This window comes from Diorhabda carinulata, chromosome 10 (assembly GCF_026250575.1).
Source record: "Diorhabda carinulata isolate Delta chromosome 10, icDioCari1.1, whole genome shotgun sequence".
NCBI classification, from domain to species: Eukaryota; Metazoa; Arthropoda; class Insecta; order Coleoptera; family Chrysomelidae; genus Diorhabda; species Diorhabda carinulata.
This window is the reverse complement of record NC_079469.1, coordinates 8,490,718-8,506,487: the sequence shown is the minus strand read 5'-3', so window position 1 is coordinate 8,506,487 and position 15,770 is coordinate 8,490,718. Positions and strand designations below refer to the sequence as shown.

At 31.8% G+C, this 15,770-nt stretch overlaps 2 protein-coding genes across 3 annotated transcripts in view; one reads left to right on the top strand and one right to left on the bottom strand.

The window, feature by feature from the left end:
- The window catches only part of LOC130899060 (kelch-like protein 26), a 32,101-nt gene extending 30,823 nt beyond the window's left edge, over positions 1-1,278 (bottom strand). The window contains exon 1 of one of the 2 annotated variants that reach the window (XM_057808793.1): positions 1,021-1,278. The gene's annotated coding sequence lies outside the window, so the exon portion shown is untranslated. The remainder of the gene's footprint in view (positions 1-1,020) is intronic. The other variant, XM_057808792.1, reaches the window with a different exon arrangement.
- Positions 1,279-4,248: 2,970 nt separating this feature from the next.
- Positions 4,249-15,770, top strand: part of LOC130898560 (CKLF-like MARVEL transmembrane domain-containing protein 4) — a 53,983-nt gene continuing 42,461 nt past the window's right edge. The window contains exon 1 of the mRNA XM_057807946.1: positions 4,249-4,634. Coding sequence (XP_057663929.1) covers positions 4,461-4,634 — 174 coding nt within the window. The 5' untranslated portion in view covers positions 4,249-4,460. The remainder of the gene's footprint in view (positions 4,635-15,770) is intronic.

Genomic DNA, 15,770 nt, shown 5'->3' with positions numbered 1-15,770 from the left:
TTCAAATAAGGGTAGTGCCACATTACCATCAGGGTAACTTTCAAATAATTTACTTGATGTTAAATGACTGGGCATTAAAAATACCAGCTAAGTGTTCTTCGCAGAATGGCATAAACTGATTTCACACACATTTTGGCAGTTTCAGCATGTTAAGAGGCATTAGAGATTCAATTGCTTCTCTTATATCTAAAATTGAAACTATTCCTGATTGATTTATTGCTATTCCGAGACAATTTATAACTTTGAAAGAAATTTCATAAGATGGTTAAGGTTTGCTCAATTTATTGTGGTCTTTTATTATTTCCTACCTACACATGGAAAATACAAAAAGAAAAATTATGACAAGCTGTTTCCGGAAGAATAGCATATGTAAAATATAACCTTCATCATTTTCCTTTGCTTCAAGAATTAACAGGTGCTGGTTATCTTTGCAGTTAAATTTTAGAAAATTAACTTTTCACAATTTCATATTTTTTACTATTCACAGTATTCACAAAAAACATTCTTCATTGAATAGACGTTGTACATAATGATACTCCAGTATCATGGTAAATGGAAATGGTAAAGTGGAAATGAACTCATAATATTGCTGCTACAGTTTTCATGTTTACTCAAATATACAAGCTTCCACCTTTTAACTAAAATTCCTATAATTGTTACCTACAAGTTAATGTAGTTACTATATAATACCTGTGGCGATACCTTCAAATAAAAATGAAAACCTTATTTATTATTTGAAAACTTTATTGTTTATTGTTCTTCTAATTTACATTATTGAATTAACATCTGTTTAATTATATCTTAATTTTGAATCATAATACTTTCATGTAAAGTTTAAATAAACCGAGTTTAAGAGCAAACAATATTTTAAGCATTTGAATTATAAGTAATCTGTTTTGGCTTTAGTAATGGTCTACTTATAAAAACACATTTCCATTGAAAATATTTTTCAAATTACTCTGGCTTCTCTATTGAAAATCTCAATACTAATACCTAACCATAAACAAAACATCAACTTACCCCAATCAAATAGATCGTTCCTAAGACCGTCTCTTTCCTAAATACATTTTATGATGTTGTTTCGAACAAACATAAAGACATAAAAAGGTCACAACAACAATAAAGATAAAATAAAAAAATTTTAATTCAACCTCCTGTTCGCGAACAGAATGAAACAAAACATTACTTGCAAACAAAACGAGGTCTTATGAAACTGACTGGATTGAGAATTGATGTTGCAATCTGACCCACAAGAGATTGTTTCGGAGCAATGTTGCCGTTGCGATATTAATTAAACGTATTTAATGAAGTTTGTAAAAAATTTTACAAAAAGGTATAATATTTTTTTAGCACAAACAGAATTGAATATTCAGTAGGTAAATACTGTTATTACTACGTTGGAGATTAAGGATTCACTAAGTATATATGTGTCTATTAATTACATTTTATTAGCTTATATAATATCCACTAAAATCCTCTTCACATATATATTGGGAATACCTATTTTGATTGAAATTATTGACAGTCATTTGCTTAATATGATATATTTTCGAAATTTATTGAGATTTATGAACCTTCCATTAATTTGTTTGTGGAAAAGTATCTAATTCTTTGAGCTCTAATTATTCTTCAAGAATATTGAAACTTATTATGGGTTTCATCAAAGTATATCTTAATTTTCTTTAATACTTCACTTTTCTCCTATATAAAAAATAACTTTCTATCTGTTCCTTTGTTTAATAGATCCAAGAAAACTTGTTTTCCGAATAGCAAGCTTCCAGACAGCCAAAATAAAATGATTTTTTGGTTATTTCGAAAATATATTGAGAAAAGTTGCTATTTTATCTCGAAGTATTCGCGTACGATACTTTTAACTGACTTCATTAATTTGAAAGTACATGTTTATAATATTCATTTAAATTTACAACCAATTGACAGTTTTCAACTCTCTAAAAGTCATAATAATACTTAACTTGACAACGTCGCTTTACGAAATTGAATGTATCTTTATTAAACTCTGATAATTGTGTTTTCTTACATGTTATATCTGAATTTCTCATACATACTGTATACTTTATGTGAAAAATATTGGTTTATGTGTGTATTTGCATCAAACAATTAATTGAATAATATAGTACTTTTTTCTGATCAATAAGCACTACTATGCAGGCAACACAAAAAGCAATGACTTTTTTAATTGGTTGCGGACCTTTAGGCGATTGAAATGTGTTGAGATTTCAAACAATTCCATAAACGTTTTAATAATAATGACCGACATTATTCCAAATAAGTACATGTACTCATTTTTATAACATACATTTGAGCTACGCTGTTGTAATAAATTTACAATCTATTTAAATTACTGATTTCTCCTAGACTATGGTTAGACGAGAACGTTTTATTCATTTTATTTATAGATACTTTTTATACTTTCAAATTGAAGTTTTATATGTTAAATGATATACTGAAGAAGTAATGTATTGATATCAAAAAAAGAGTTCATAAACAATATAATTAGAGAGAATGTAAAACCGCATTAAGAGTTTGCAAAATAAGGAAGTTGGAACATATTATGTATTTGTCTATAATAAGGTCATCTTGTGGGTGCTAAATGGAATATTTGAAAGTGTGTCAGAAGAATAAAACAAAAATAATCCGTTCGTTTTGTGAAAATATCTCTAATTAAAAAAAAATATCTCTGTTATAAAAATGATTACTACTTCTGGACAAGGGTAGTAATATATTCTTTTAGCCAGTATTAATTTGACAATGTAGAAGGATAAATTGTTATGGTTTAAATCTAAATCTAAACGCCAATTCATAAATTTGACTTTCCATTTGCCGTTCGCGGCTAACGATAGCCGTTTGATGTTCGTAATAAATTTTACACCCTTTTCATACACTTGACGTTGAAACCCCAACATCACGTTCTAACGTCATACGTCAAAATCACGTGACAAATTCAAACGGATGTGATGGGCTCTTTTTTTTGATACGAACGGCCGACTGGGAAAGATAAACATTGTTATGTTGAAAGTCACCAACAACAGACCGATCGGCAAACGGCAACTGAATGGTCTTATACATTTCAATGTATGTAATTTTGTAACAGCAAACGGAAAGTCAAGTTTATGGATTAAACATAACATGATTGTTAATAATATATAATAATGGGAGGGTAAACAATAAGCTAACTAGTCTACATTGCGAAAATCAATGCTGTTGTATAGATAGATTTATCACATGAACATAATGGTATATACTCAATGGTAAAGTTCCGATCTTTTCTAATTTCTCTTTATTTTGATTCATAAAACCAACGAGACATATAGTCAAAGTTCTATTTGTGGGACAATTTATTTCAAAACTGTATATGAGAACACTCTGTAGTCGACGTTTCTTATGTTGTTTCCTTGAAAACATACCTACATACACAATAACGCATATATATGTCACGCCAACATTCTTCGCATTACCTCAACGTCCTCAACAGGCTACTAACGGACGGTTTTCCAATAGTATGGTCCCACCTTACCGTAAACATCTTAGTTGACAGCGTTGCCAAGTGTGCTATATATAAATCCTAGAAATACTTTTAACTACATGTAGGTGTAGAATATTTGCCTATTTTATAGAATTCTTTAAGGAAATTACCCATTAGCTCTTAGGTATCCTTTGTCTTCTTGAACCTGAATTCTCATTTTATTTTTTCACTTTTTAATAAATGCAACTTATTTGGTAATATTATATACATACTAGTTGCTAAAGTTTTAAATACGTTGAATACATGATAAACTTGTTTTAATTTTTTTGTACTCAGGTAAGTACTGATTTAATAATTGATGAACATTTTGGTCCTGAAAATATTATGACTTTCTTTTAAATAATATTTCTTCATTACTGTTGACATGGCCAAGTGGTTGCAATACTTCATATTAGCTTCTTGCTAGCAATTTAAAACCAAATGGAAACTTATCTAGATATTCTTCTATGAAGACTATGTTGAGTTTAGCAATTATATCCATATTATTGAAATATTTTTTCTGCCTCCATTAATGTGCGTGTTTAATTAATTTTTTTATAGTATGCCATTTCATTAATAATTTCTAATTAATATTCTTTAAAAGCATGTTTTTTACAAGCTCATTACTTACCAATAATTATGAAACAGTAGATTATTCTTTTCCCTACTCAATTCTAAATTCATGTTTATATCGTGAATTCCAATAACATGGCAACATTGCTATCAGGTTTCAACTAACCGCTAGCGCGGTCGTCCGCTACCTTTTGAATTGTTTCTTGTCGTTCTTTTTAACAAGTTTGAAATCCCGCAACTCTCCGTGACAACGCGACTCGCGCTATTTCAGGTGTTTGTGTAAAAAATAAACGGGGAAAGGAGAACATATTTCGACGAATCGGAAAAAAATTATTTCGTTTAGAGTAGTGAAAATTTTTGCCTAATGATGACGGAAACAGTGGTCAATGTGCAAGAAGCACCCAATAACAACGCAACTAAACTGCAACCTGGCGGTGGAGCTCCAAGGCAAGGGACAAACGAATCGCCCGTGGGTTGGATAAAAATTAATATCGAATATTTCAAAACTACCCCTGGAATTTTGAAATTAGTTGAATTCGTAAGTAAAACTATTTCAAAATATAAAATAGTTGGGTTCATTTTTGTTCCATAGCTACAAACAAATTACAATATTGATTTGCATGACATTTCGCAAAATTAGAAATAGTAAATTTCACGATTTTTGTTTTCATGTTGCGTTTTGATTGATTGGTACCCATTGTTTATTTCTGGTACCTATCTTATATTAGTACTCTATAATTTGACTAGAATCGAGAAACGTTTTTTACGTGTTGCCAACTTAAATAAATTCACATTTTATCAATAATATATGTAAATATATATAGCTTGAATTTATATAGGAGTATCTACTATTTTGTCATAAATTGTCTACGTGAATAAACATCTTTACATATAGGGTGTGGCATTATTACTAGGAAGCCCAATTACTCAGTTATACGAGATGGGATTATATATTTTTAGACTCTGTATTATATTTTGCAATGTTATACAGGGTAGTTTAAATAGTACATAAGCAATAACTTCACTTCTTTGTAGTATTATAGACGTTTGATCAACAAATTTTAGATCTTTACAGCTGAAGAAATTTGAACATAACCTTTTGTTGTTTAAAATGTAGCTTGTCGCCAATAAATTTTGTTAACATGTAAAAAGGAATATAATATAAGGAATATGAAAGACAAGGAAGAAAATATGATCACGAAGGAAGATAATGATAAATAGAAAAATGAAGGGAATACTTTGAGGAGTTTACGATTGCAGTAGGTACTTGAGGAGGAGACGATATAAACAGGCATTAATGAAGATTTCGAGAAGATAAGAAAAGAAGAAGTAGTAGAAGCAATTAATATATTCCAACTAAGAAAAGCGCGAGGAAGAGCCAATCTAATTGCCAACATGATGAAATATACGAATGAAAAGGGAATAAATAAACTAATAGAATTACTTAACGAGGAAATGCGTCAGAAAAAAATATTGGAAGAAAGAAATTGTAGAAACTTCCGAGGTACAGCAATAAAAAGCATAGCAGCAAAAATAATGACTAGAATGAAGGAGAGAAGAATAAGAAATAAGATCGATCTCACTCTTGAGAATACACAATGTGTTTTGGCCTTTGACCACCCACTATTATTCTCACTACTATAAGATAAAACAATAAAAAGAGAAGATAAAAAATATTAACACAAGGGCTTGGAACCAACATTTATAACTGAATTGATATTTGTAGATGATTTTGCTATTATTAACGAAATTCGAAGAGGATCTATAAGATAACCTAGAAATATTAAATACGAGAAGGAATAAAATGATTAGTATCTAGTATAGTAAGTACCAATAAAACTGAGAGTATGGTAATAGTAAGAGAAGGTGAAGTACATAACATTCAAATACAAGGGAAACAAATAGAACAAGTGTAAAGTTAAAAATATCTAGGTGCAATTATAGTATAAGTAATAAAAAACTGACAGGAAATAAAAGGAAAACTAGAAACATTACGATTGAAGGATCATTCTTTGGGAACAAGAAATAAAAAAGAAATTGTGGAAAAAGCAGCGAGGCCTACAATGCTGAACAGCTGTGAGACATGGACATTGAATAAATCAAACAAAAAAGTAGAATGAGAAACGAAATATATGGACAAAAACTAAAAATAAAGAGTTAGAGATGAAATATATGAAGTAAAATTGAGATAGATGCCGGATTCCCGAAAACAGAATACCAAAAAGAACGATTTAATACAAAATAGTAGGTAAAAATTATAGAGGGAGACCTGGAAAAACATGAAACATGTGAAAAACGCAGCAAAAACAAAGCGGATGAAATGGACAGGAATAGAAGATCAAAAAAAAGATAGAAAGGCTTGAAGAAAAAAGTATATGTCATAATCCCGTATCAAACAGCGATACACCTCATGGTAACCTGGAAAGTGGAAATTCCTTAAGCATACCTAAATGTATTAATTTCCTTGTGATTTTCCTCATGAAAATAGACCAGTTAGCATTGTATGACCTCGACAATTGAGTTTATGCATGACAAATGGTATTTACAAAATTTAAGTCAACAACAAAAATGCTACTCATAGCCCATGGCGCTCAAATCCTAGTTCCGAAAATCGGATAAACTTTGCTGTCTTGAGAGAGGCTTTGGTAAATCAACAAATTTTCCATTGACTGAAGAAGATGGGTCAATTCCAGTGATAAAAATAAAAAAGCGGACTTGTTGGGTCACTTGTTTGCTTCAAATTCAACACTTGATTTGCGAGGAAGAGAATTTCGACATCGAGAAGGCTTTAACATCCATTATGTGACTGACCTAGATGGAATACCACCAATCGTGTTAAAGAATTGCACAGCTAAACTCAAACAGGTCCTCTATGCAAACTATTTTCTCTATTATATGGAAGAGTTCTCTTCCCTGTAAATTGGAAAATTGCTCGGGTGACTCAGTGACCATCAATACGGCTTCCGTAAACATAGAAACAGGTGAAGAAAGAAATACGTGGAACAGGATTTGGAATTACAACCTTCTAAATAAATTAAGATCATACGATTTGTCGTCCTCATTTATCGTAACTTTCTCAAAGACCGATCCATCCAGGTCGCTATCGATAGACATATCTCAGAAAGGTTTGGGGTCAACGCTGATGTTCCCCAGAGATGCAATTTGTCACTACTCTCTTCCTGTACATCAACGATCTACTCGACAAAACTGCAAATCCGATCTATAGTTTTGCCGACGATAGCACACTGGTTTCGTGGTTCGAATCAACCACCTCAACCATTCGGCTAGCAACCAAATCCGTAGGCATTAACAGATCACCACAATCTTGATAACATTTTGAAGTGGGGCTGCTATTATTATGAAGAATGCTGGCACTGTTGTTCAAGATTTGATCCTGACTGGACCTAAATTCGCTTGTTGTCGATGTTGGAAGCAATATGGCCTGGTATAGATACGTGGCTAATTTAGCCAAGGCAGCTCACAAAAGCTTTGAGCCCTCTTCAAGACTAAAAACCTATATACTTCGCAACAGCTTCTAATTATCTGATTCGTTGATCTTTGGAATATTGCTCGCATATTTGGAGCTCGACTCCCAAGCATACTCTGAAGATGTTCGACTCCATACAGGATAGAGTAGCTCGTCTTATAGACAATCCAGAGTTGACCAGAAACTTGGACAGCATAGAAGAAAAGTTACCGACCTGACTACTACCAAGCCAAAAGCCCTTTCGAGCTATCCAACATAATCCCACCTAAAGCAGTATTTGCAAGACCTTCTGGACAGCCAGAAGTGACTCATAAACACCGAGTTCGCGTGAAGACTTCTAAAACGTCAATTTTTTGGGACTTCTGTCTTTGTAGAAGTGCAAGTCTGTGGAATCAGCTACCAAGGCATGTGTTTTACGTCACTACAACCTACAGAAGTTCAAGATCAATATCCACAGGTATCTCCACACGGAAGGCACCACTCGAATCATTCGAGGGTTTACCTTCTTTTGCTTGCTTTTCACATAAAAAATAAACAACCAATAATCTCATTACAATCTCTTTTATACTAGATACTATCATATTATATAAATACTAACGTTTAACATTAAGGTAGAACGTACGAAATGGAAAGTAATGATTTGAAAATAAATCTACAGGAACTATTCAAAATGGCTTTTATTTACATAGATGATTAATTCCATTCAAATTGTGCTGTAGACATGGGCGTTGTCTATTTCGGTTGTTGGCTATCAAATTAACATTAAAAACGGTACATATGTCATCGTATCACGCTCATAAATTGATGAAACTTTCAAGCATAGGCTACATTTAGAAGAATTAAATATTTTCCAAATAAAAGCAAACAATGGGGTTGTTGACAATCAAATAATAGTACTGTCCCAAAATTTGTCGATAATTTAGTATTATTGCATACTTTTTTTGAGGCAACATCTGTTGGTTCGAATGCACAACAAATATGTTCGTTTCAGACCTCGAAATATATTAAGCTTCGTCACTTGAAGAGCGAACGGGAGATATTTTTGATATCGTCGAAAGATATTGTGAATACCGGGCATTTTTTTCACTGAAATACTCTATATTAAATCAAAGATACTAGAAAAGAAAAACTTGAATGTAAGATCATGTTATATCTGAAAATTGGTAATTAAATAGATGCCATTTACTTAATTTTGTTTTCTACGTTGTAAATTTCATTTGGTAAATAAACAGTTAGTTGTATGTGAGAATATGCCGTCAATTTGTTGGGCGCTTATAAATTTTTTTCAAAGTTAATTAATGTTAATTTATACGTAATAAATAAATAATTAATGTCCCGCTGACCTCAATATTACTAGGACAGGTTTTAAATGCGATCATACAGTTAACGCAGTCAAAATGGACATCCGGTAACCGAGACGTCATAAATAAATACAAGGTACGTCAAAATTCCATCGATAACAAAATAATTATATAGAGTGTATCAGAAAATAGAAAACATTTACACTTGAATATGCTTTGTGTACGTTATCAATTATACTAATAGAAAAATCACAAATTATATGAAGGTTGTTTGAAAGTTTTGTGACGTATGTGAAAACGTCCAATTCTATTGAGAATTTCTTCCTCTTCTTCTTGAGGTTAGGAAGGCCTTAGCTGCCAGGACTATTCGGCTATGATTTATGTTTGGTTTTATTTATACTGTAGGCTTGTTTTATGTTTGTATAATGTAATGTTTGAAGCACTTGAAAATTTTAAGATAAATCCGATGTATTCGCTGCTTGGAAATTTAAACAGTATATGAGAATTTATCTTCTGCAAGTGAAACTTTGAGGTTAGGAAACAGGAAAAAGTCGCAGGGGGAAAGATCTGGTAAATATTATACACACGATTTACAAACACAATTGGGGACTTAGACTACAAATTTTTATATAAGAGCATCCCAAAATACTCAGAATAGGTATTTCTATTTTCTACAATCAATATTTTTGCCTAGATAGCAAAAATATTCTGGATTTTTCAAACAACGTCTCTTTGGATCATTCATGAAAAAAGATATTAATTTAACACAGTTTAAAAATTAAAACAAAGTAACTTATGGTTTTTAAGAAAATGTAACGGTAAATTTGACAAAAACAAGTCATAAATGAACATTATAAACCACAAAATACGCGAAAGCAGACTAAAAATTAAATTTTGTAAACTAGTGTTATCAAATATGCTGAATTAATCAACATAATTTTTTTGTTAAATTTACCGCTAGAATATCTATTTATATTCTAAAAATACTTGTATGTTATACAAATATTTTGGCGCAACCATCTTTATTTAAAACAATCGCAAATATTTACTTATTTCTACAGAGATTTACTCTGTAAATAGTGATGTCATTTGAAATTTTACAGCTTTCATATATGTGAAAAATTAAATAGTTTTAAGAGCCAGATAATATTGTATCTATTATAAAAATCAGAATCATCACAAAAATAGATTTTTGCAAATTGTGTGTTTGATTAAAATGCATCTCATCTCTCGAAAATGGAATACTGTGTAAAAATATATTAAATATACAAGATTTTATCTGCAAACATGTTTATAGTTGTTATTTCATAACTCGACAAGGTCGTCTACCTCTCATAATATAATTTTAAACATTCAATAATTTTTCTCTATAATTACCTGGTATATTATGTACATACATACAAATATTGAAAATATATTTCTTCAACATTGCTAATGTAACGGATTTGATTGCCAATACGATATTATTTATTATTGATTACCGTTGCAACCATATCTTGGTAGATGATTGAATTTATTGTACAGTGTGTCCGTTCATGTACTAACGATATTCTAAATATTTTAATAAACTTCTTAGACATTCTCATATGTTTTTCTTGATAAATCGTGTTGATTTTAGATCTGTTTATATGAAATTTATTTAGATCTAAAGAGATCTAAAATCAAGATAATTTATCAAGAAAAAAAATATTTAAATATAAACTAAAGGCGAAATACACATCACACAATAAGTCGTGGGATTAACTGAGAAAACAGATTTTTTGCCAAAAATCGATTTTATTCATCAATGTAATCTCGTTCAAGAGCAATACAATCATTTTAACGCTTTCTAACTTCTCGAAGAGATGTAATGAAGTTATTGTAGCACTTGAGGGGTAATTGAAAGAGAAAAAATTCTTATTCTCTAGAAGAAAAATGTACTAAAAAGGGAACATCTTGATATCATTTCTGATATTAAAATATTAAATCTATGAATCTTCTGGTTTACTATCCAAGGGCAGTGCTCTGTTATTTATAATAAAATAATTTACTGTATTTTTCAATGATACCTCGTATTTACTTTTATATTCGCTCTACTGCTGCTGCATAAGAAAAACCGTGTTGGTCGGTTCAATTTTCAATTACTAGAGAATGAAAAATGATTTAGCCTAGAAAATTGTTAATAATAATAATACCATACTTTTAATACATTCAACCTTGTCTTTATAGGCGCAGTACAGTCGAGATTGTTTTTATTCTATATCACCTTTACCTAAAAAATAAACTGAAAAAAATATTTTTTGGACTGTTATTAATTTATATAATAATTGTTCAACTGTTTTCGACCAATTCTAGTATCTATGAACAAACAATTTGAGTTATAATAACTCATTACATTCGAATCATTGTTATTTAGGGAAGTAATTTACCAAAGATGAATAATTATGTTCACCTCCAAGAATAAGCGGCTAATGTTACCGCACGAAATTTATTTCCCGAAAAATGAAAAAAGAAAATACATAATGTCATACAAAAATTAAAACACGTTCACCTCCAGTCTCTGAAGATGTAAACTTTGTTATCGAAACACATTTCTGACAGGGTAATTGTGAGTGTTGGTGTAGAGGTAGCGCAGGATTTAGTACCTCAAGTTTGATTTTAAATAATACATTTTTCTGCAAATAATGTGAAGGGAAAAAACTAATAACTATAAAATGTTTGCTTTTTCAGTTTCTCAATAGGTTTTATGAATAAACATTTCAAACATTGTATACAAATGTACCAAATTATCGTAGTGTTATTTTTCGTAACCGAAACGCTGTATTTTCTTAGAAATTTTTACGCTGTATTTTCTTAGAAATTTTTACTCAGGGCAAACACGTCGTAAACTCTAGCAGCAATCTTATCTATTATGCGGCGATCCCATGAACCTTGATGGAATTGTTTTATCTTTCCATAGCGCAATACCATAGGTTGTCTGGAAATTTATGTAAATAACTACATACACTTTGAAACCACTATTTGTTAGACATTCTGTTGCATTTTGCTTACCAAATAGTACGAAGGTTGCTATTTGGAGTTTGGAGATACATACATAGAAACAAAACATGCGAATTGAACGCATCAACCGCTTTTTTGGGTGTTGAAATAAGTTGACAACGCAATTTATTTTTGATCTGCGGGAATTAGAAGAAATTGTCGGGTATCAGAAAGGACTCTACGATGTCCTTGTTAAAAAAACGTTTTTATTGGAACTTGGTTTCCTTGATGGTGTACCATTCAGAATTGACTGCTCTAATAGAGTCTAGTTATTCCGGAAAAACAGGCGACCATTTGCTTCGAAGTACTTCGTGCGAGAATAACTTTTGTTGGATTTGGATTGTCTTGAAAGACCTATTCAGTCGATTGTTGTTTAGTTCCGGATTTTTATGCATAGATCTATGATTTCTCGCCTGTCACGATCTTATAGATGTCTTTTTCCAGCACTTCTTTGCACCAATCGACACGAGCTTTCTTTGAGCGATTGTTAAATTATGCGGTAACCAACGCGAACAGATCTCTTTGACAGCCAAATGTTTATGCAATATTGAATGTATACGACTGGAACTGATGACCTTCACGAAATTCATACTGTAGCGAAGTGTGACCACGATTGAATTCGGAAAACCAGCGAAACACTGTGACTCGAGATGGTGCTTCATCACCAAAAGTCGAAGCGAGTTAATCGGCACCCTGCTTTTTGTTTAATTTACGTCGAAAGTCATTGTTAGCGATTTAATTCCACTTTTTGGCCAAGGTGAATGTTTCAAGTATCTGTAAACAACTCAATTAGCATTCGTACGACAACACGTCCTAAGTACGTTCACCATTAAAAATGTCAAATTTTATGATCAATGTCAGATTTGACATATTCACATCAGTGTTGCCACATCTCAAGATTTAACTGATACAAAGCTTGTTCATGCTTGAAGTAAATACACATTTTGATACAGTTATAATATGCGATTGCTTGGTTTATACCTTTTACTTTGACAATACAATAATGGTAGTTTTCTTTTGCTCTCCCGATATCGTAGATATTTCAGATGCAAGATTTTGCATTCCAAAATATCAGTCATTACTATTTACGACTACTCCTAAGTTTTTTTATTTCCTAGATAATATATTCTTTACAACTAATACAAAAATAGTCAATGCTTGAAGTAAATACAGGTTGTGGTACGGTTTCACTATGCTATGGCTTAACGGATAGTATGTTTGGGTAAACTTGAGAGCGTTTTTTGTGTCGGTTACACTATCATTATTTCTGTACGTAACCTTTCTTCAGGGAGATTTTGTCGGCATTAGTTAATTCATTAATAACTAATACTCAGATGGGGTGAACTATTGTTATTATCCGATAAAGCTCCCTTGTAATCTTCTATATGTTCAATTTTCATGGCGACAGGCTCCCATTATACCCATGATTACTGTGCAAAACATTTTGAACTATCGCTTGTGATGACTTCGGACTTTTGACTTATCGATTGAATAATATGAATTGTCCACACGATTCAATTGATTATGTGATAGTTATAGATAAAAACATTTATTAAAAAAAAGGAATTCAAAGCAGTTCTATCTAGATTGTTCTGAAAGCAGTAGGACTAATTTTTTTTAAATATTTAGTCATGAAAATACTACAACCGATTAAAATTTTTCAATGTAGCACCCTGGCAGATCATTTTTTGGTTGAACTTTTGCTCCAATGATAACACTCGCGGCATCAACTTTTCTTACACTTTTCTTTTCGCTGTTTTCTGTCACGATTTCAAAAATTTGGGTTTGGGAAATGCTCATTTTATCAGCAATCATTCTGATACTCATCTTACGAGTACAATCACTGTTTATCAAATTTTCTACACGCGACATATTTTTGTTGGTATTGCTGGTAAAGGGCATCCAGAGCGGTTCGTCGTCTTCCATTCTTTTCCTACTTTCCCTACCCATGGCAGCATCACCGTAGGTTTCCCTAATCATGTCTTGAGTCTCTTGGCCCGTTTCACCAAGCTTTACACAAAATTTCTCCTTGACGAGGTGTTTCGGCAGGGTTTGACAGTACAAGTAATCTGCGATCTTCGACTACCGGGAGCTGACTGCCGATTTTTTTCCTCGTTCCCAATATCCCTCTCTTTGAATTGTGCGTGCGCAGACCGCCTCTCGTTCGCACGTTAGCTCAGAAAAAAAACCAATCCTACTACTTTCAGAACAGACTGTATTTACACTATAGACAAGGTGTAATAAAAGTAATTTAAGTTGTTGAGCTCTTAACTATGGTACTTGGTCCAGCTGAAAACTGGTGTTCTGAACTAGCCGTGGCCTAACTGCAGCGAGTCTGAAAATATATCACCACCACAGAATCATTTAAACAATTGGTAGAAGGTGTTGGTAGAAAAAACGAATCACAAAATGTAATTTCACGAACTAAATATAGAAGAATTGTGGTGAGGAATCGAGAGATTAATTCTGGAAGTGACTACACGACAGCAGTGACTATTGAGTCACAATAATTGATTGAATATATAAGATATTTGATGAGGAACATAAGAGGTTGATTTGTATTTTTAATGTGTTATATTTATTCTCATTTTTTAACTCGATTTTGATATATTTCAATTATAGAAATCTCCATAGAAATTATATAATGTTATAATCGTTATTTATCATAATTTATGAGAAAAAGTTGAGGTAAATTCCATTGTTTCGAAACTTATAAGGTAAAAACCAGATGATATAAAAGAATATGTTTTTATTAATTACATAATTAAGCGTTGCTAATAAAAGAAAATGATGTCACGCATAATTAAAATAGCTGTCGAGTGATAACAATAAAGTTTAAATTAAATTTCTTTCTTAAATAAATTGCTAACAGTAATATGCATAGCTGCCGAACAGAAAGATGTGAATCTATATCTTTTTTTATGATGTTGACCATAGTCTAAAAATAATTTGGAATCATTGTCAACAAAAATTTATTGTGTAAGTGACCATGTGCAGACAATAAAAACGATTCTATTTATATAGTGGTTCGTAAATTCTCGAATTATTTTTTGAGCACACTATCAATTTTTTAAAACTCAATTTTCTTATTTGAAGATTTATATATAAAGAAAATATATGGTAGAAGTACCTGGTCTGACCTAGAGATGGCGGTAGTTGCTTGGAAAATACCACTATGTAAGGAAGTATACAATCTATACATTATATGTTTCAAGTTTGAGAACGCCACGTTGTTTAATTTTTGTTCAGCAGCCATCAATAGTGAACGTTTTCAGTGAATTTGTAAACATGTTAAAAATTGGTCATCGTTATGTGATACAATACTTTTATTTGAAAGGCTTAGACCAATATAAAAGCTGAACTAGATTCTACTTTGGGTGAGACTACTTCTTCGTTATCAATAGTAAAATATTGGGTAACATAATTTAAACGAAGCCGTAATACCTGCGATATCCAGAATCGCAGTGGTCGACCAAATGAGGTGACGATTCTAGAAATGTTGAAGAAAATCCTTAAAGCGGTACTGGATGAACATCAACTGAAAGCGAGAGAGCTAGCAGATGTAGTAGGCATTTGAAAAAAGTGCGGTACGTCGCATATTAACTGAAAATTGGGACATGAGACAGCTGTGCGCAAGATGGGTGCGTTTGCTTACAATGGAACAAGAAGTGAAGATATTTCCATCGAGTTTTTGGTAATGTTTCACAGAAATAAAGTCGAATTTATGCGCCGTTTCATAACCATGGATGAAAAGTCGATCCATCACTTCACACCCGATACAAAAGAGCAATCAAAACAATGGACTGAAAAGTGAGAAACGGCTGTAAACATGGCAAAGACCGTTCCATCTACAGACAAGGTCATTGCG